Source organism: Anticarsia gemmatalis, chromosome 1, assembly GCF_050436995.1.
Source record: "Anticarsia gemmatalis isolate Benzon Research Colony breed Stoneville strain chromosome 1, ilAntGemm2 primary, whole genome shotgun sequence".
Classification (NCBI taxonomy): Eukaryota; Metazoa; Arthropoda; class Insecta; order Lepidoptera; family Erebidae; genus Anticarsia; species Anticarsia gemmatalis.
Genome location: NC_134745.1, coordinates 7,673,652 through 7,693,637, shown reverse-complemented (window position 1 = coordinate 7,693,637; position 19,986 = coordinate 7,673,652). Strand labels below are relative to the sequence as shown.

Here is a 19,986-nt window from a genome sequence, read left to right as displayed (position 1 = left end):
TAGGTAGATATAGTAAGCAAGTACCTCACTATGTTTAGTAAGAATAAACACAAAATTGTAGGCTACTTTCTGATTTTACTTATCGTTACTATATAATTTAAATACAAATTAATCATTTTTTTATATTCACAAAAGAATAAATAATTAATCATGGAGTTATTAATCATTTCACTGTAGGTAAAATATTTATAAAAACATATACTTATGGCTATGTTAAACTACCTATGTTAAATTACCCGTAAAAGGTACATATACTTAAAGTAGCTCTAGAGAATTGATAAATAAGTGTGTATTATTAAATGTTAATGCACTTTTCGATGGAAATAGGTCTAAACATAAAGTAATATTAGTTCGGGGAAAAAGTCATTTCGCATTATAGTATGTATGAACTTGTAATAAAATCTTTCTCTACAGAAAAAGCTCAATATTTGGGTACCTCACGAGCTCCCTGAAAGAAACCTCATGAACCGTGTACTCATTTGTGATTCTTGAAGCCGAAGAGATTTTATTACAAGTTCATACATACTATAATGCGAAAAGACTTTTTCCCCGACCTAATATAATATTAGGTAGGTATAAAGAGGATCGAAAACTGTGTAGCTTATTACAATAAAATTGCGTGAAGCTCAAACGTCAGATTATCAACCGATACAGCTCACCCTCGACCCTCGAGGCCCGTGCCTGTGATCCACCCCAACATTTCATTATTAAGTACAATTACTATGTTTACACTAACGCATTTTTGATGGCTTTTGAGGGAGGTCTCGTCGATGGAAGCGGTTCAACCGGTCGTATAGGCTAGTGGTGGCTATTTAAGGTATCCATTTATTGTAGTTTGGGTAACTCTACGCAATTTGATGTTTATGTTCTTTGCATAGGCACATCTCTTTTTAGTACCTACATAGAGGGAATCGAGTAATTGGTTGTTATTTTGTCTGGGTGCTGCGTACGATAAAACACTTGCGACAACTGAAACAAAGATCTCAGTAAATATTATGAACTAGTACCTATTAAACATGAACATCAGGCGAAAAGCTCTAAAAATCACAAATACTTATAGATTTAAGTTCGAAAAAATAAAACGGTCAGAGTAAATGGTTTGACTGGGACAATATTGGATTAGGAGTGGGTGAGATAATGAAAATCCAAGTATATTCTGTGATGAATTTATTCGTGCTTGCTTGCTACTTGTGGCAATTACGACTCAATTGGATTCGATCAATGTTAATTTGACAAGCGAAGGGTTTGTACGTGCTTTAATGACTAGATATGTTCGGGATCTCAAGTTATTATAGGCCATATCGTGGCGAAACTCGTGGTATGGCGTAAGTATATATACACATTTTGCCAGTAAGTAGAAGTTATTTTGATCTATATACAGTGTAAATTGACTTAGGTAAGTAAGTAGTTCGTAAACATATCACAATTCATAGATCTAACAGTTAGGCAATAGTAGGTCCCATGGTAATTATTATTTACTGAACTGATGATTATTTCGGCTACAAATTAATGCGCTGTCTGAATGGATTCTCTATCAAAATAATTATTTATCGTCATAATGTACGACATTAGATAAGATACGAAATGATTTCTTTAGACTCTGATTAACAGTTCTTATATATGTATTTTCAAATATATATATATATATATATATACCAATATTTAAAACCTTACTTATTTATTTTGATTTTCAGGCATTAATTTACCCTGCTTTTATTAAGAAACGTATCCAAAATTTTAAAATTGGTTCAAGAATAGGATTTGACTAGTAAGTAAATGAAAAGATACGGATTGGTTCCAAGTAGATGTAAGATCGATGATGTCGAACTACATTAATACAATGATAAGTAATACTGACGCGTTCCGTAGCGGATACTCTCACTTACAGTATTGTTAGGCTTGATGGGAAAACTGAATATCTATCACAGTTTCTTTGTCAATTATTTTCTTTTTTAAAGTTACCTATTCGTATAGAAACAATATATTAATGTAAGTACTACATTATTCCATTCGTCCTGGGTGTTTCCGCTTATAAAATTACTAATTAATAGGTATAAACTTTTAGCTCTTAGGCATTTAAAATTATCTAGCCTATCTATTATTACCTCAGGATCGATGATTTAATAGGTGTTCATTCGCTGCGAGTAACATTTACTATAATATCTATATCGTTCTATAATTATTATCATTGAACAACTTATTATAAAAATATGTACAACTTAACAATTATAGGTACATTTTTATAAAGTAAATCTATACATAATAAACCTCATACTCTTTTAAAGCAATAATTAATAAACGATTTAAGCGTAATAATAACTAATAGGTACGTACTCGTTGTCAGAGTATTTGGTCTTTATACGTAAACGAGTAGAAGTGACATCACAACATCGACTCGTTGTATACTTTATTTATTGGAGTTATACAAGACCCACCTTATTCACTACCTACTCGTTTGACCTAAGCTATGATTGCTTATTTCACATTACAAGCACCTATCTATAAGGAAATTTTGTGAACGGACAGCGTTTAGTGTCATATAAAGTATTGTACGAACGACGTCGTTTATACAGTCTGACTGATAGTTAATTTTCATGGAAAGCCCAACCGCGATTGTGCGCCGGACGTGGAAAGTACACTCAAACGTCAGGTCGCAGAAGATGGAGATCGACAGCGACATCCCGCCGCTGATTGCGCATGATGCGGGGCTGGTGCGAGGCGTGCGCGGCGTCGCCGAGGAGCGCGGCGTCTTCAGCCAGCGAGTCCCCGGAGCCGTAGCCGCGCTCCTCGGCCGCGTCCCCCTCGCACCACGACGCCGACCCGGAGCTGCCAGACCGGGTGCCACCCGCGTCTGCCTCTGTTTCCACCTCCACCGAACAACTGGCGCAAACTTCTGTAATCATGTCTGCATATAAATATTTTTTGACATTATTTGTATTTTCAAACGACATCACTATTACCTAAATGGAGAGGTTTCGCGAGATTAAAAGAACTGTATTTGTTAAATTATTATTGTCCTAATCTAATATTATACCACGTACATCCAGATAATCAAAAAAAGAAGAAAGAATTTGGGACGATTCTTGACGAAGTAACACTATTTATAAGGTCTATTCTGCCATATTAATGCTTTCAGTAATAGTGGTTTTGTTTTAAGTTCGATGGAATCAACATAAAAAAAGCATTTTATTCATATGCAATGCTTTGTTTGTTTGGTATTTCAAATATGTATCTCTGAAAAAAGAGATATACAAGCCGTATACATTCGTTGTATATGTCAGTAAGCAAGCATTGTAACATATTTCCGATGTCCTTTCTGATTCTTCAAAACTTTCTGCTGCCAGCTACTATATTCTTGGAATGCAGATCCCATTTGATAAAGATATATTACACGTACAGAAATAAGTATAATAAATATACTAAGTATATCAATATAAAATAAATCTACATCACAGACACATGCTGAAAATAATGAGAGGTGTTGTGAAAAACATACCATTATTGTTTTAGTTTAAAAAGAGTTTTGAATATTTAGGCTGTAATCTACATTTTTGTTTTATCTGTCTTTTTCAGTGTTTGTTTTTATTAAATTAGTGTCATTTCATAACACACATCACAGAGAGGGGCCTACGACTCTATTTTAAATGAGACTGATCTAAATGCAAGTTTGTGTTATAAAATTAATATTTTTTTATTTCTAGGTATTTATAAAGTGTAAACAGATTGCAGCCTAAAATTTGTGTTTTGTTGAAATTAAAACATGCTACAAATTATAAGAATTTTATAACAATTATTTTAAAACATATGAAATATCTGGGATAACATCTTGTTTATGTGTACGAAACACAAATGTATAACACGGTCATATAAGATAATAAAATATATTTTATACGTTATATATTGAGAAATAAATAATTCAGTGATAATTAAGTTATTCTCAATATCTTTATAGAAGCTTACGATTTATTTTCACTGTATTCAATTACAATATATAGCAATGTAGAATCATAAGAACCTATCGTCATGCATATTTGTATAAAATATTGCAATAAATACATTAACATAGTTATAGGATTAGTTAATATCAACCAACGTTTCCGTCGATGAAAATACAATATACATAATGTGACAAAGGTTCACATCAATTTAATAATTAGAAAAGTGCGTACGATCGAATCACGTATAAGAACACTCAAAATTTGGAGCATGTTTAAATTCAGTAATTTGTACGAGAATCGTTACCGCAGTTATTCTTTAGATTAATTCCAGTACATTTTAATATATATGTAATTTAAAAATGTTGTATGTTCAGTTCAATATAAAAGTTTTAAATAAAATTCAGTGTATGAATAATTGAAATAAATGAAGATAAGATGAAGACAAAACTAAATAATACTTGTAAGATCTACGACACCTTCATTAGTACATTCACGTGGTAGGAATAAGTTGTAGGCGGGTCTAGGAGGACACAGAGAGACACTATTAAATGATAAACATTCCACACATCGATAGGGGTTTAGGACTCACTCAGCCGGCGGCGGCCGTTTACTATGGGGCTCTCCCATGTCATCGGTCAGAGAGAGGTTGACGACGAATAATCTTCATAAGATGCTGCAATTTTGTAATATTCGCATATTTATACCTATGGCAACGACGTTCAATTGGTTAAGTTAGCATCACATTCAGTACATAAGTAATTCTAATTGTTCTCACTCTACGCATGAAGACTGGCAGCATGACTTGGCGCTGTGAATGAAAATTGCAACCAAAGTTTCTTTATTCGAATGCATTTCATGACTCTCATTATAGAATCTTCCATACAAAAATGTATAGTCACACAAAAGATAAAGAGTAATTTTATCTTACACATTCTAATAAAGAAACTTTTATATATCGAGGCATATTGTTACAGCCAACGATATCATTTTCGAAATAATTTCTAGTTCATTCATTCGTTAGTTGGGTGTAAGTATTGCATAATCAGACTTGTTTTGTGAGCTAATATCGTGTGTGTGTGTGCTCGTCACTGCTCGTACTGTTTGTCGTGCACATACTCAGTATTATTATTAGATATTCAATACACATGAGCACAAGATATGTGACAGGCAGGTACTGACCCGAGCTGTCAGTGGCGAGGCGAGGGGGCGTGTCCTCGCGGTCCGTCGGCACTACGATCACTACTTCATCGTCTCTAGGGGAATCACCGTTGCGACTTGAAGATGTCCTGTAAATATTTATTGCTCAATAATGCATTTAACTTCCCAAGTGACAAAACTGACCATATTATGAAACAGTTAGCTAACACTTTCGTTAAAACAACCAGAATAAGGAATATGTTAGTAGTACAGAAGTTTAGCTTACTTCACGATGACTTTTTTCCTCATAAATCTAGTGCCGAGATCTGAGTATCCCCTGTTCATAGGTCGTTTGTGCGGCACGGGCGGCGCAGAGGCGGGTGCTGGTTGTTCAAAAGTGCGGGATACGGGCGAGTTGGGCTCGGAGCACTGCTTGTCTGTGAGCGCGGGCCGAATCCTCACGGTCAGCCCGCCTTCGCCGGAGGTGCCACTCTCACCTCCAGTCACTGCATTACCTAATCTTCGTGAGGTCCCTCTGTCTTCCTTATACATTTCTAACAAATGATCCAACTTACTTTCTATGTCATCTACCTAAAATACACACAAATTCCAGTATTACACTCTACTTCTACTGACAACACACAAATAGTTTATACGAGCTGCTACAATAACTTACTTGTCTTTCAATTTTAACTACTCTGGAAGCTAGGCTGATTTTTGATGCGTAGACATCTTTAGCTTTAGATCCTTGTTTGCCAAGTATTTGGTCTAACCTGTTGAATTTTAAAACAATTTGTAACAATTACAAGTGCGCTAACATTATGCCACATTACAAGCAGATTTGATTTACGTCGTTTATTTTTGAAAAAATATGAACTTGTTTAAATCTAGATGGGAAAGAGCACAATTATAAGAATCATGACGGATTTTATTTTCCAACTCACAGGATTATCATAGCTTGTGATTGTCTAAAACTCAATGTTTTTGGTAAAAGGATTTACACTGTTTCTCATCTAGATGACACTCATACGACTACAAGTGAAAACTAACATCACGTTGCTATCTTGATAAAATTATGAAATGTTGAATTGCAGGCGCAGCAAGGCGTAGTTGGTGTGAAACACCAGTATTATACGAGTATATGTACTATATATACTCGCATGTGGAATACAAATTTGTAGAAGCCGACCAAATCAATAAGTTGCTAATAAATGTGCAAAATGAAGCTTAAAAGCTTTTTAAACTGTATGCTACGGCTAACTTCAATGAAACTAAAATTATTTGAGCAATAAATGATTCGTCATAACAATTGATCGATAATACAAACTCAACAAGTGAAATGCACGCAAACATTAAATTGTAGCATTGATAATTAGTCATTCAGTATTCATTGGCAAACATCAAGTAAGGTAGTCTTTGTTTGTTGTGAAAGGCCCCGTTAGTTTCAATTGAATACGTTACATATAAGCGCAAATTTCCCATCTACGTTATATGTAGGGAGTTGAAGGGTTAATAATAGACAGACAGAGAGACGGCCAACTGAGCGTAAGCGATAGAGCTTCGTTTGAACCCTTAGGTATCGAAGCCTCAATTGCTTTTACTTACATTCGTGAATTAATTAGTAGACCAGGGATTGGTCGAATTCTACAAATTTTCTAAAACATTAACTGATGTAATTAGTTATCTACAGGTCTCTAGAATTAAAGGATCGCATCTGAACTATGTCCAACAACTATTTTTAGTATATGCAGACCATTAAATTTAAACTAAAGTAATATTTGCTTGTGAAAGCACATTAAGCACTAGTACAAACGCGTAGTGTGCGAGAATGTGATGTGCGATGCACGAGGTTTAAAACATTTTATTATATTATGCACAATGCAGATAAATTTGAAGAGAGTAAATATACCACATTTAGATGTTGAGAGAGGGTAACTATTACGTAGGGGAGGGTGTATATTTTTTAAGTAGGGGGACCGGATTTCGGCACTCCACGCTGAAATAATCCCGTTCCTATGTAAACTCCTCTTTTACATTTTTTAGTAAGGGTTTCTTTTCAGTATCAGGGTCGTAATTGGTTTTCTCAGATTTTTTATACAAATAAGATGCAAAATAGAATTTTCGTACGCAGAATGTGGCAAAAGAGGAGAGCCTTTGAACTCTCAGACCCGGCTCAAATAGTCGTAACGTCGTCTTTATTGTGTTAACTATAAATTCAACGTAATGTTTTTTATTTTTAAAGTCGATGGCAAAGCCGATGAAATGATATTATTATTGCCTATACTTTTACTATTATTTATATTCGACAAAACTATCAAGCGGCAAACCGATGAATATTCTTATAAATTAGTTTAAAGAGTAAGGCAAAAATATTGTTCAGTTCTAACTCTCTCATACCGTTGTTTAACATATTTTCTTCGATTATTATACATACTATGTGTGTATTTACTCCCTTTATAATAAGTTACATACAATATTTATAACAGTGATTTCGTGAACATTGGGAATATCTTAGAAGCTTACACACGTGTGATAAGGTACATGCATAAAATAAATATGAAGATTTTCCATGCGTGTCAGAAATATTATTAAAGGCAGAAAAATGTACCTAAGAAAGTAGAAATTTGGAGACATATAGTCAGAAGTTGCAAATGATTATTAAACAGATATGAGAAGATAACACACCTAATAGTTCACCTTACTAGATGAAAAGTAATTTAGAATCATTCTAAAACAACACTGAAACACTCAGACGACTATAGTAATCCACAATAGAAAAATCCTCACACATAGATAATGAATCTAACCTACGTCAAAACGGATTCAGACACCAAGATTTTGTAATAAACTACCAACTATAAAACAATCCAAAAACACCTTACATCGACGGAGATAATAAAGATAAATCTTATAAGTTATTGAAATCAATGGTAATGGATATACTTTTCCGTAACTCGTAACAAAGATAATGGGAGTGATCCTCGTTAGTAACGTGATGAAAACGTTTGTTACTGTTGATGGAGCATGGCTGGCCTTTCATTCAAATCGTTTGTTTAACAGTAGCTTTCAGAGTATGCGGTCGAGCTGATGGGTGAATGAAGCGGCTGCGGCGGTGGCCCACGAGGCGCGGCGTGCGTGGCCTCCTCTCATCTCACCTGTACTGCAGGTTCTTGGTTCGGTTTAGCAGGTCCGCGTGTCCCGACGAATATTGCTCTATCACATCTTTGACGTCGTAAGGTTTCAGAGCTTCTCTAAATCTCTTGCGTGCGACAAAATACTTGAGCTACACGAAAATAAAAACATCCTGATGTCTAATTTGGCAAATAAATAATCACATTTTGACGTTTTACTCACATTTAGTTTTTAGTTCATCAAAAGATTTATCATTGCAAGTGATTCAGATTCTTTGTATGTTTAAACTTTTGTGTATAATTTGTAGGTATTACTTGTCAAAAGAGCACGACATAATGATGTATGTAGGCATAGTAGGTAATAACAACCAAGGCACGTTTGGTCTAGTTGCTAAAGTGGATAGGGTAAGAACATGACGATTACATTTACGTCACGTAGCATTTATGCAGCTACAATAAATGTTTGTAATCAGATAGGCGACCATGCATGTAATAACAGATGGAGCAGGTATAATTGTATAGGGCAACTATTTGTTAATTAAAGCTACCATTTATTATAGTTGTTAAAATCTTTTGTTTCGACTGCACTGTCACTGAAAAATTCCTTGAAATATAGTTGGCTTATATAGTTAACGTTAAAGTGTCAGTCTTGTCTATGAGGCTTCTAGAGTGAGGCAGAAAGGAATTTTCATCTGAACTTTTCAGTGTAGAGACTGCTCCAAAATCGCAAATAAAATATTTTTCTTAATTTATTACATCAAACACCCATTTCAGCAAGTATAGAGATGGCGGCATCCAAACCATTTCTCGTAGAAATAAAAATAGATTTAAAATTAAACCTTGCTTCCTAAATTAACATAAGTCTCATCCAACTGAAGTGATAAAAATATCATTTTTTTCTATTAAAACGTTAAAGAGTAGGCACGCCTACATAAAAAAGCGTCAACAATTAATAACTGGCGCAGAGACAAAGTTTTGAATAAAAACGTTACATGACTCAAATACGAATACACATTTATTAATAGAATGGGAATTCGTGTGTTTTTCAAAGTAGCACGAAAAGTGATTGGAGCGATTTGGAAGCAGCCACGTAATGTATTGTAGTTATGCATTATGTATAGCGTTGCACACACTAACTACTGAGGTAGTAAAAGGTTTTAAACTCGATGCCAACTTCGACTACAAAGAATACAGTACAAGACACAGTCGGTACACAGTCCAGACGAAAAGTATAAAGTATGTAGGTAGGTACGTAGAAAGTAAATGGTAGTGCGTGGTGTACAAGGGTTCGCTTGTGGCTGCAGTACCTAGTCTGGACGTTTTTCACGCGGCCCAGCAGGTCCACATGGCCCGCAGAATATTGTTCAATTACGTCCTTGACGTCGTAAGGCTTTAGCGCTTCCTTAAACTTACGTCGGGCCACAAAATACTTCATCTGTTAGAATTTAACAAGTAAGTAAGTTACCAACAGATATTCATCTCAGAACTCTCTTACTACGACAACCTCGCGACCTTACTCTAGCCTGTGATTAAACTTTCCGATCATTTTGTCAGAAATTCTAATTTCAAACACCATGTTCTCGTCATTAAAGAGTCGTTACAGGGCGAGGTTTTCAAGTTTATACCGAAAGCTTTGAGAAATTTATATAAGCTTGATTATTCTGAGGCACTTTTAATGTTTTATGTATAAAAAAATTGGTGTCTCCAAAACAAAAGTTGATTTAATAGATAACGATTCTCCTTTGTCTTTTCATAAAACTCGCGTCAGTAAAGAGTGATTTAATGTAAATTTAATATTTATGATAATCTGTCTACCTTTGTCCTTGTCACTCATGTCTTATATTTTATAACTATATAAGAGTTTACTGAAGTTTCAGAACGGCCATGAATTTATAATAACGGCGCCATTAGACGCTTATAAACATTCAAAGAGGAGAAATTCGCATCAAGTTTTTTTAAACCATATTAGACTGTCAGGGGTATTGCGTACTTATTTATTATATAAGGTATGTTGTGCCAGAATTTAGTATGTTTTAAAATAAAGTGTTCATAAAACAGTTGGCTTATTTAGTCACAACTCATGGTAATTTTGTAACGCGTTGGTATCATAAACTTAACGTTATAACACAAGAGCACGCTTCTAAGTTTTATTAATTAAATAGCTTAAGTTTTCATAGCATATTTTCGTGAAAAGTATCTATTAGCCGGAAATTCAAATGAATAAAGCTTGAAATGACAGTTACGTACCTTTCTTATAAATCGTATGGCGGCTTTGTGTCGCGGTGTCAATGTCACACAACGTGGCTCCTCGTCCTCGTCTGCACAAAAACATTTGTTTAAGTGAAATAACACAAGCAAAACAATCAACTAGGTCTGCCATTCGAAGCGAGCTGTATTTATGGAAAATGTTTGTTAACGCAGTCCGCACGGACTATTGCGTCCTTGATTAATGTATTGAGAGTTGTGATAAATATTACAAACGGTTGTACAATTTCTTATATTTATAAAAGTTTAAACTAAATATATATTTAGTAATATTGTATTTTATTCTGTATTCATATTTACCGTTTACGTAAAGTGTAATGAAGCGCTCAAGTGTCAGTTAAATGTCATCAATTGAGCGGTTATTAATGAAGTGATACGTAACGATATTACTTGGAGGTGGTCGTATCGCAGGCTGTATGTGTGGCTGACCGCATAATTGACCGACCCTACGACGTACGTATACCTACGTACTGTAGGTAGCGGTCTGGTTCAACGCAATGCGGTTTACATTTGGTACCGGCCTTTAAAATTAACACATGGATTTTAACCAGCGTGTTAATATTAATCGACTATGCTTACCTGGAAGTTCATTAACACACTCGTCTCTATGTAGATTGCTTCTTTTGCATAATTGGTTTAATCGGTTTTTAATATATTATAATTTTTTTAGCTATTTTAGATTACTAAACATAAGGAAATAAGGGTTACTCATATACGCTCTCAATTTTAAATAACACGATCTTAAAGAATCATATAAAACTGAAACATCTAAAAGAAATTAAATTAGATTTTATTATGATTACTCATACGAAGTACACAGGTCATGGGTATTTTCTATAGCTTTAAACACCTAGTGTTCATGGTTGCCGAGAGACCCTGAAGGTGGCCTCTTCAACTCGGTAAATGACCGTGAAGTAGTTAGATTATGAAAATATTATTAAAAGCCTTAAAATCGAGTAGGAGGACAATTTATGAACAGAGATGAACATATATTAAAAGCACCGAGCTATATTTAGATACAGTGTGTCATACCAAATGGAAACGGCTTTACCTTTAGCATAAAGCTAATTTGATATTGCTTATTAGCTGTCATAAAAACTAAGCCGTTTATAAGCCATTCCTCCTACAATACAATCACAAAGGAGGCCAAATGTTCAAACTTGTAAAAAATAGTGTTGATAACAGCGGTGGTTCCGCGTTCTACTTCCCCGAGAACTGGGTCTTAGCTGTGCTGACTTGTTGTGGCTCTTGCGTGTTTCTACTCCGTAATTACACAAACTATTGATTTACTGTCACTTAGAGACTATCATAATAATTGTAACCTACATTTTGGCCAACGAGCAGAATAAGCAAACGCTTAAATTTCACTACCGAATAAGTAAATTATTAAATACTCGTATTGTTGGAATACCACGTATATACCTTTTTAAAGCATTATGTGTTCCTATTTCAAACAAATTGTAAAACCTGCAGGCACACAGAATAGCGCTGTTTTATAAAACTCTGATTGACGTTCTGACAAGTTTTTACGAAACATTCTAAAAGTTGGGCAGAGCGGCGACCTACTCGTAACTGAATGTGAACGGGGTATATTAAAAGGTATTGTCAATTGTAAGGTTTTTAATGTTGTTGTAATTGTAAGGTATTTTAGCCTGCTTTCTAGAGGTTCGGTTGTTGAATTTGTTGATCATGATGCATAAATGTCGCAAATGTGATAAACAATATAAGCAAGTCACCGGCGTCGCATCAACCGTCGTCGGTATGCATTGAAACCTAAGACTGTCTGCAAACTTTATGACGAGAGAGATTACGAAAGGGCAACACATTTCATGATCAAATTCAATTTAGCGAAATATAGGGATATTGATGTTTGTCGTAGATGAAATGAAAGAACCGACTCCTAAGTAGAGGTACGAATTCATATTGATACTTTTTTCTACACTTCTGTTTTAATTGACATCATCTTCTTTATTCTACGTTTTATACACGCAGTCTACTTAAATTAATAACTTTTTGACCCAGGCGCAGCCGGGGCGGACTGCTGCAAATACTTGAAGGCGATGTTGACGAGGTGATCGATCGGTGACGTGATTCATATAGCAAGTAATAGGTCAGTAACTTGTAGATATGTAGCAAATTGTAGGTATTATCTTAGTTATTGCCAAGGTTTTCCTCGACGCAGACTACACAGCGGCGGCGTACAGCGGCGCGATGACCTAGAGACACCTTCAAAATCTGTTCTAACGCATCACGTTCGTAAGTATTTGACTTACTTAAATTTTAATAAACGTACGTAAATCTCTATAAATAAATAATTCACTCAAGATAAAATTAGTAAAGCTTAAAAAGAAGCCTCTCTATAAGATAAATAAATACAACTTCGTAAATACCAATATATAAAAATCATTAAAGAAATGTTATGCAAGGATTAAATATATTATCCGAAAATTTTATTCCAGCCTTCGAAAGGATTTTTAGCTTTGAAGAAAAACGCAAAGCTCTCTCGCCACTCGTCTCGAGAATGAAAGCCCTTGAGCATAGCTTATCCCATGTCCAACTATATATAAGAACGTGTATCCAAATATTTCACTCTTCGTGAAAGAATTGTGTGTATAGCGTAGATATTATGGCGATACCATTTTCACGTTAAAGCTTTATGATAATAAAATTATACCTAATACAGTTCTTACTTATGTATATCGGGCCAGTGATATAGTAACGCGTGTTAAAAATGTAGAGTGGTCAAGTTTGTACAATACGTTTACATTTACTTATTTGTTTAAGTAGTAAGCCTACCGTTAATGTCTATGAAATGTATCTTTATTTAAGTGTATCGATTTAATTTCATTGCAAAACGCACGCTTAGTTAAAAAATATTTCGTATCCCCAAAAAATGGATTTCAGAATGTTACAGAAAAGGTTTTACAGTAACATTTACACCCACAAACCCACTCAACTTTTAAAGAGTTTCCCTAATTCATCTTAAATAAATACAATATATTTTGGATTACAGCAGCGATATAAGATTTCTGAAGTTTTATTAATATAGTAAATATTATACGAAGTGATAATTTTAGCAGGCACTACGACTTTAAGGGACCACAGTTTCTACTTCACTCATTAATATTTCATACACAGTCCTTATTAAGGTTCGATTCTTAGTTATGTTTCGCAAAGGAATGAGATGAAGAAAAGGTCTAGGTAGCGTAGTAGCAATGTATATAAAAGAAAATTGTAATTTCGTATAGCAATCGCACTGAGTCCGCGAGATGTGGGCTTTACGAGATACAAAGGCCGTAGAGATTAATGTAATACAGATAAGAAGATATTTTATTTGTTTGGCTATTCCGAGTAACAGTAATGGGTTAACGTGATCAACGATCAGTGGTTTTACTGCGAGTCTACGCGAAATATATTCTTTGTTATTGCATAGTGAGTGATGAATGCAGAGGTTTGTATTAGATATTATATATATGTAAGAGATCAGAATGTTCACGTCCACAGTCCACACATTGCATTTCCATATTTTAGCATGCGTTATTGTGCCTAAGAAGGTCGTAATATCTGATACATGCTGTTAAGTTACGGAAATATGTTATTGTAAAATATAAGTTTTCGTTTTCAATTAGATAAACATTTTTTCTAAGTATGTGATAATTTTACAACATTTTATACGTAAGCATAATGAATGGTCGTTGTTGTTGCTGAATGTCATACATACATAAATCATATAAAATGTTGTTATTTGAATGCAATGATCTACAAATACTACATGGTTAAGTACATCCATAGACAAGAATGCGCCGACTATGTGTTGTACTTAACTTCTAACAGAAACTGGTGCATCCGAAAGATAGCTGACAACAAATAAATTTACTGATGAACGAATAGATACATTGTTCCTAGTTGCGTTTATTTCTAGATGTTTAAAGCGCGTGTCAATAGCTATGGAGTTAGTTGTCATTTTTATACACAATCAACAGATCTAAGTGTAAACTTTCAGTGATATATTACGAAGTGGTCTAGGTGTCGGAAGGTGAGTAGTGCATGAGTTTGAATACACAGCGTCATCAAACCACATACACTACACAGTATATACATACACCTAGTGAAGAAATGTTAATCTACTCGAAAGCGACAGATAGAGCATCTCAACAGACAAACAGTTTTGTCTAATACGAAATACAGCTATTGGTAGATATTGTTGGCTTGTCCACTTCTTACCATCAGAGTTTTTCTTGGAGAGAGCCGTCTCCGCCACCGAGTCCTCGCTGTGCGAAGGGTTGACGGGTCGCGTGCGTCCTGTGCGCCCGTTGGTCGCGCCTGCCAAGCCACACACACGCTCACTTCAACACTGGACCCACACTCCAACTACCCACCCTGCCTCTGTCCTCGCTATCAACATAGCGTACAGCCAAACAGACTATTCCAATAAGTATCCATAATTATGATATTTATAATGTGAAACTCCGTCGAGTGATTGATTGTCATTGTAGCGTATCTGTGCCTTAAACCACCGCGCTTTTTCCTACCATAGCCATCAACCCGCCTGTCTGCCTGTCAGCTGCGTGTTTTGTAATGTAAATTTAGTCGGTTGAGATGATATTGAACGGCTTTATCCGTCGTATGAATGTACATATATTATGCTATGCTTAGTTTTATATTGATATTGCAATAAAATATGTGTGTAGGTAATGAAATGTGAATGTAATCTTTCACTTTAGACCAATAGTCAACCTGTGTCAGTTAATTTTCTTTGACTTACAAAATACAAAGAAGTAAATAGACTAAAGTATTTTGTTTGTTTTGTTTCCTGTTATTCGATTATACCTTTCCAAATGTTAACTAATGCAAAATAGGCTTTAATAATTTCTTCTAAATGAAATCTTCCGCGCCGTGTAGCTTATGCTAAGTAGGATTCGTATTTCATCTTGTTTTATATTACAGGGCTGTGGAAAATGTCTCGGGTGGGGAATCCTTTTATATCCTCTTTCAAGAGGAACCTAGTCATTAGTATGACGAGGCGGATAGGGAAACTCAAAACGAGTATGTATTTTCAATATTTAAACATAATGACATGTAACTATTTGTACATCGATATATTACCTAAATATAGATATACGCGAATGACAGGAAAACAAGTTTTTAAAACATAATTTTATAATTCTTAAAGCTACATCGAAGAAACACCTAAATAATAAGGTCAATGCAGCGGTTGCCATTTAATGTCTCGGGCAAACTATCGATCCATTCTTCGTCTCTTTCTGACTAATGTGCAAACGCTTTATGAATGTAGCCTGTAGTACCTAAATAATATACTTACGGCTATATTCTAAATTGCTGACAATTACGATTTATGCTGGGAATACACAAATACGATGAATATTCTGATTCATGAACAGTAAACGCAGTACTTTTATAATGTGTTTACAATATATTTAGATATAGTCATGTAGCCACACTTTCATGACAGAAGAGTATGAGTTAGGATGTTTGCATTTGATAATAGAGGAGATAGTGAGGACTGCTATCTGTTCCGTCACACGGCCGAATTCGCGTCACGCATTGATAAATAAGTAGGCAATAGTTAACATGAACTCTTTTGTGTGTAAGTTAAATAAACAAAACGTGCGAGGAAGTGTAGGGGGAATGGAAATACAGAAACTGGCTGTGTTTTTATGACAGCAAAAGTTGTTTACTTTTACTTCAGACGCGTTAGATGTTTTTGTGATCGCAAAATAGCCACTTCAAGTCGGTTATTTTAGTTTTATCACATACTTCTATTCAAGTTATGCAAACACCTCAGTTTATTTTGATTTCTTTCTTTTTTATCATATTCATGTTTGTTTTGATGTCGATTTCATAAATACTTATGTATTTTGACCATGGACAATGGACATGTACTATAAAAGCTGAATAAGATTTTCTTTCTCGACGAAACTTTAAAATAAAAGTTATGAAGTTTGTTCGGAAAAGTCACTCGGCCTCACAAAAACTGGAGTTAAGTCTTTTTATCTTCGCTTGCTATTAATAGACTTTAAGTCTGAGATTTACTTAGCCTCGCAACTCGTGTCTCAATTTCTGAAATTAGGTTGGCTATGTGGCGATTTTATGCAAAGATAATAATGAATTCCTTTTTTTAGTTTTACAAAAACACAGTCAAATTTTATAGTTAGCCTACAAAGATAGATAAATACAATATAATAAAGTACACAATACTTATTGCAGAATTAGTCGTTTTAATTTAAAATATTTATAATTTCATTGATTTTAAAAAGTCCTACAGTGAGGCTTAATAAATTCCCCTTTTGTGTTTTGTAATTTTTGCAATACCTAACCAGATATTATTCCACTTGGACTTATATATTTGACAAGTTTAACAAATAGCACTTATTGGTATTTTTTTCTTAACTTAAACTAAGACAGGCGGAATTGAAAAATATTCGTATCATGCCGGCATCGTATAATTCGACAATAATTAATTTTCGACTGTACTGATTTAGAAAAATCACCTTATTACGTACACATGTCGTAATGCATAAGTTACCTATAAATATTTTACAGGATTCCTATGAACTATCTGGCATGCATAATAAAAAATGCAAAGCAGTGTAAATACTGAGTTATTATTTATTTAAGATACGTAACCGAACTTAAAATTACAAGCTCTGAAGGAAGCCATTCCAGTAACATGAGGTCGCTTGTATAATCTGGAAATTCATTGTGTGAACCGCGATCTATGATGCTAAATGAACTCAATCCTTGCACTCCTTGGAAAATAACATCTTATTGTCACATCTCTCTAACTTTAGCACTTACATTACGCGAAAGCGATTTTTATTTAGAAGCCACTTCGTCAAATGTAGGTATGAGAAGCTTCTTATTGCGAAACAAGTAGTACTGTAAAATTTCGAAGCGATATTTAATTCTACGCGGGTGCATTTTTATTTCAAAAAAAGTGAAAAATAATAGAAAGAAGTAGAAGGTAAGTAGGATGTCAGCAATCGTGTCTGGAGCTATGAGACGTAGTCATTATCGCCGGAAGGTAGACATTCTGTCCGGGGTCAAAGCTACGTCAACATGTTCGCTTTTCGTGTATTCACATATTTCCGGAAAGTATTTACTAATAAGAATCAACAAGAAACGCAGCAGAAGTTTATCGACTGTAATATTGTCATGCCATAGTGCCGTCTAAAATATTTATAACAGAACCTTTAAAGCAGCTTTTCCAACAATGTAGTAGGCAACACGCGCGGTCCCCTCCCGACGTATGATTATCTACGGAACAGGGCAATAAATGACATCACACTCCATTCCACTAAACTCTTCACATGTCAGACACACTGCACAACACTGCGCTAATTAAAACGACTCCTCAATTTAGAGGGTGTGGATTAATACTTGTCCCTTTTTGTTGTGTTGGCAATTGAAAAAAAGTTGCGATTCGAGTGCACGACGTTAATGGCTTGTAGAATGTGGATGATGTATGTGACAGCGAACATTTATTATTATGCTATGTTAGTATTGATCTTTATCCCAAATTGTCTTACTTTGCGTTGTTCACTATCTTTGCCGATGTGTTGTCATTTCCGATATCCCTCTTCGTTTCGTTTTCTTTCTATTTGTTATTGTTGTTTTATGGGTGTAGCCAATTTGAGTTCCTGTTAATAATTTTATATTCTTGTTGTGATAGCCATCCGAATGCTGACTGTTTCGATAGATATTTTTCATCTAAGAATTTTTATTAGAATGAGCTTCGGAAAAATCCATGCTGTGTCAGTCAATAGGCTGAGAATGAGAATGAGTGAAAGTCAAACGTGCGGTATTTTTTCCATTTTCATCATGTATGAAGTGGGTAATAAATGTTTACACAATTGTTGAATGTTTTGATTTAATTTTTTTGTAATTTAGTCATAAGTTACGTAGATAGACCGTAATAGTTTATAAACAAGTATTGAATATATGATATACACAAACGTAGTACAAAAGTTAGTAAGTATAGGAGGATAAATAAGAGGCTTACCCAGATTTTCAGCGCTGGCATTGACATCGTATCTGTGTGCGGGCTTGGAGTGCGGCGCCGGGGAGTGCAGGGAGGTGCTCTTGTGGCGGCGGATCGTCGGCAGCCGCGACACAAACGATGCATTGTTCTTGAACGACGCACTCATCACTCGGCTGTCAAATATACACACACTCCTCACTACACACTATTCACTTTTATGACACCTGGAAACGTGCTATTGAAAATATTTACACGGACCGATGTTAACACGTAATACTGACATGTTTTTTACTCAAGTTTAAGGTTAGTTGTTGTTTGTATGAGTGGTTTGGAGGAGCTGAAATGTTTCTATTATTGAGATTTGCAACAGTAACCACAAAACATTGTACACCAAAGAGTAATGAAGTGTTACATACCTACATGTAAATATTACCTGGTTTGTGGACTCGGTAGCGGCACTTGATGTATCTTCCAGGTGGCGACACTCATAGAGTGTTCGTCAGCCGCGTAGCACCGCCACAGCGCCTGTATCAACGTGGCGGCCGGTTGTCTCCTCCGAATCATATGTTTCTGACGTTGTTGCTGTTGTACTTTGAGTGCAAAACCAGAGCCCAGTATACCCTGTCCGTAACATACATAATGTTCACATTTATTACACCGTCCATACCAAGTTTATATCAACAATGTTATTTGTGTGCATAATTTATGGATATTTATCTATTATTTATTCATAAGCAATAAATATAGCACGTTTATTATGGAAAATGAAGCCGATGTATCACGTTCCCGATCAGATATCTACATACTCGGCTTGAAGTAATGCTATTTTAGACCGGCCCGTTTTACTTTAGAAGCATTGATTGAATGGATCAATTAGTTAGCGTAAGTAAGTCTCACGGCGGGTAGCGCGAAGAATGATATTCCCAACAGTGCACAGAAGGAGGCGATGAATTTCCCCTGCCAGGTTTGAGGCACCATGTCGCCGTATCCCACGGTGCACAGCGTGATCTGCGATTACAAAACACATCTTAACAATATTAGCCTATTCCCGGACAGTATACGACTATGCGTCACATTCAATAACAAACAAGTATCAATTAAAAATACGTGTACTCACAACTCCCCACCACAATGCTTCCGCAAAATTTTTAAACTTAGTGTCAGCCACATCTTTTTCAGCTAAGTACACCAAAAATGAGGCGAATATCAATCCCAAGAATCCAATGTATAATGTGGTTATTAATTCCTGAAACAATCAAATTAAATGTACATATGACGTGTTTTAAAATAAGTAAAATAGTAAGCAAGATGATAAGGATAAGGTGACTGACTTAATTTCAATTAAAATGACAATATCGTATAGTGTTACGAGAGAGTCTAAGCAAATGCTACGAGTCTGCTACGAGTGCTACGAGAAAACCTTTCAACGCTCGTAGAGACCATAGAAAAGATTTTTATTTATTTATAATATTAATTTTGATTGTTATCAATCTGTAATAATGCTTTAAAAATA

At 35.0% G+C, this 19,986-nt stretch overlaps 1 protein-coding gene across 12 annotated transcripts in view; it reads right to left on the bottom strand.

The window, feature by feature from the left end:
- Positions 1-1,152: 1,152 nt before the first annotated feature.
- The window catches only part of KCNQ (KCNQ potassium channel), a 36,377-nt gene continuing 17,543 nt past the window's right edge, over positions 1,153-19,986 (bottom strand). For 3 of the 12 annotated variants that reach the window (XM_076115874.1, XM_076115926.1, XM_076115918.1), the window contains 11 exons: positions 19,591-19,719; positions 19,371-19,481; positions 18,907-19,094; positions 18,495-18,646; positions 14,696-14,794; positions 10,454-10,524; positions 8,231-8,358; positions 5,752-5,848; positions 5,362-5,666; positions 5,118-5,224; positions 1,153-2,905 (listed from right to left, as the gene is read on the bottom strand). In XM_076115874.1, coding sequence (XP_075971989.1) covers positions 2,640-2,905; positions 5,118-5,224; positions 5,362-5,666; positions 5,752-5,848; positions 8,231-8,358; positions 10,454-10,524; positions 14,696-14,794; positions 18,495-18,646; positions 18,907-19,094; positions 19,371-19,481; positions 19,591-19,719 — 1,653 coding nt within the window. In that variant the 3' untranslated portion in view covers positions 1,153-2,639. Of the gene's footprint in view, positions 2,906-4,527; positions 4,643-5,117; positions 5,225-5,361; positions 5,667-5,751; positions 5,849-8,230; positions 8,359-9,513; positions 9,642-10,453; positions 10,525-14,695; positions 14,795-18,494; positions 18,647-18,906; positions 19,095-19,370; positions 19,482-19,590; positions 19,720-19,986 lie in introns of those variants that run through there. The other 9 variants (XM_076115942.1, XM_076115949.1, XM_076115958.1 and 6 more) reach the window with 9 other exon arrangements.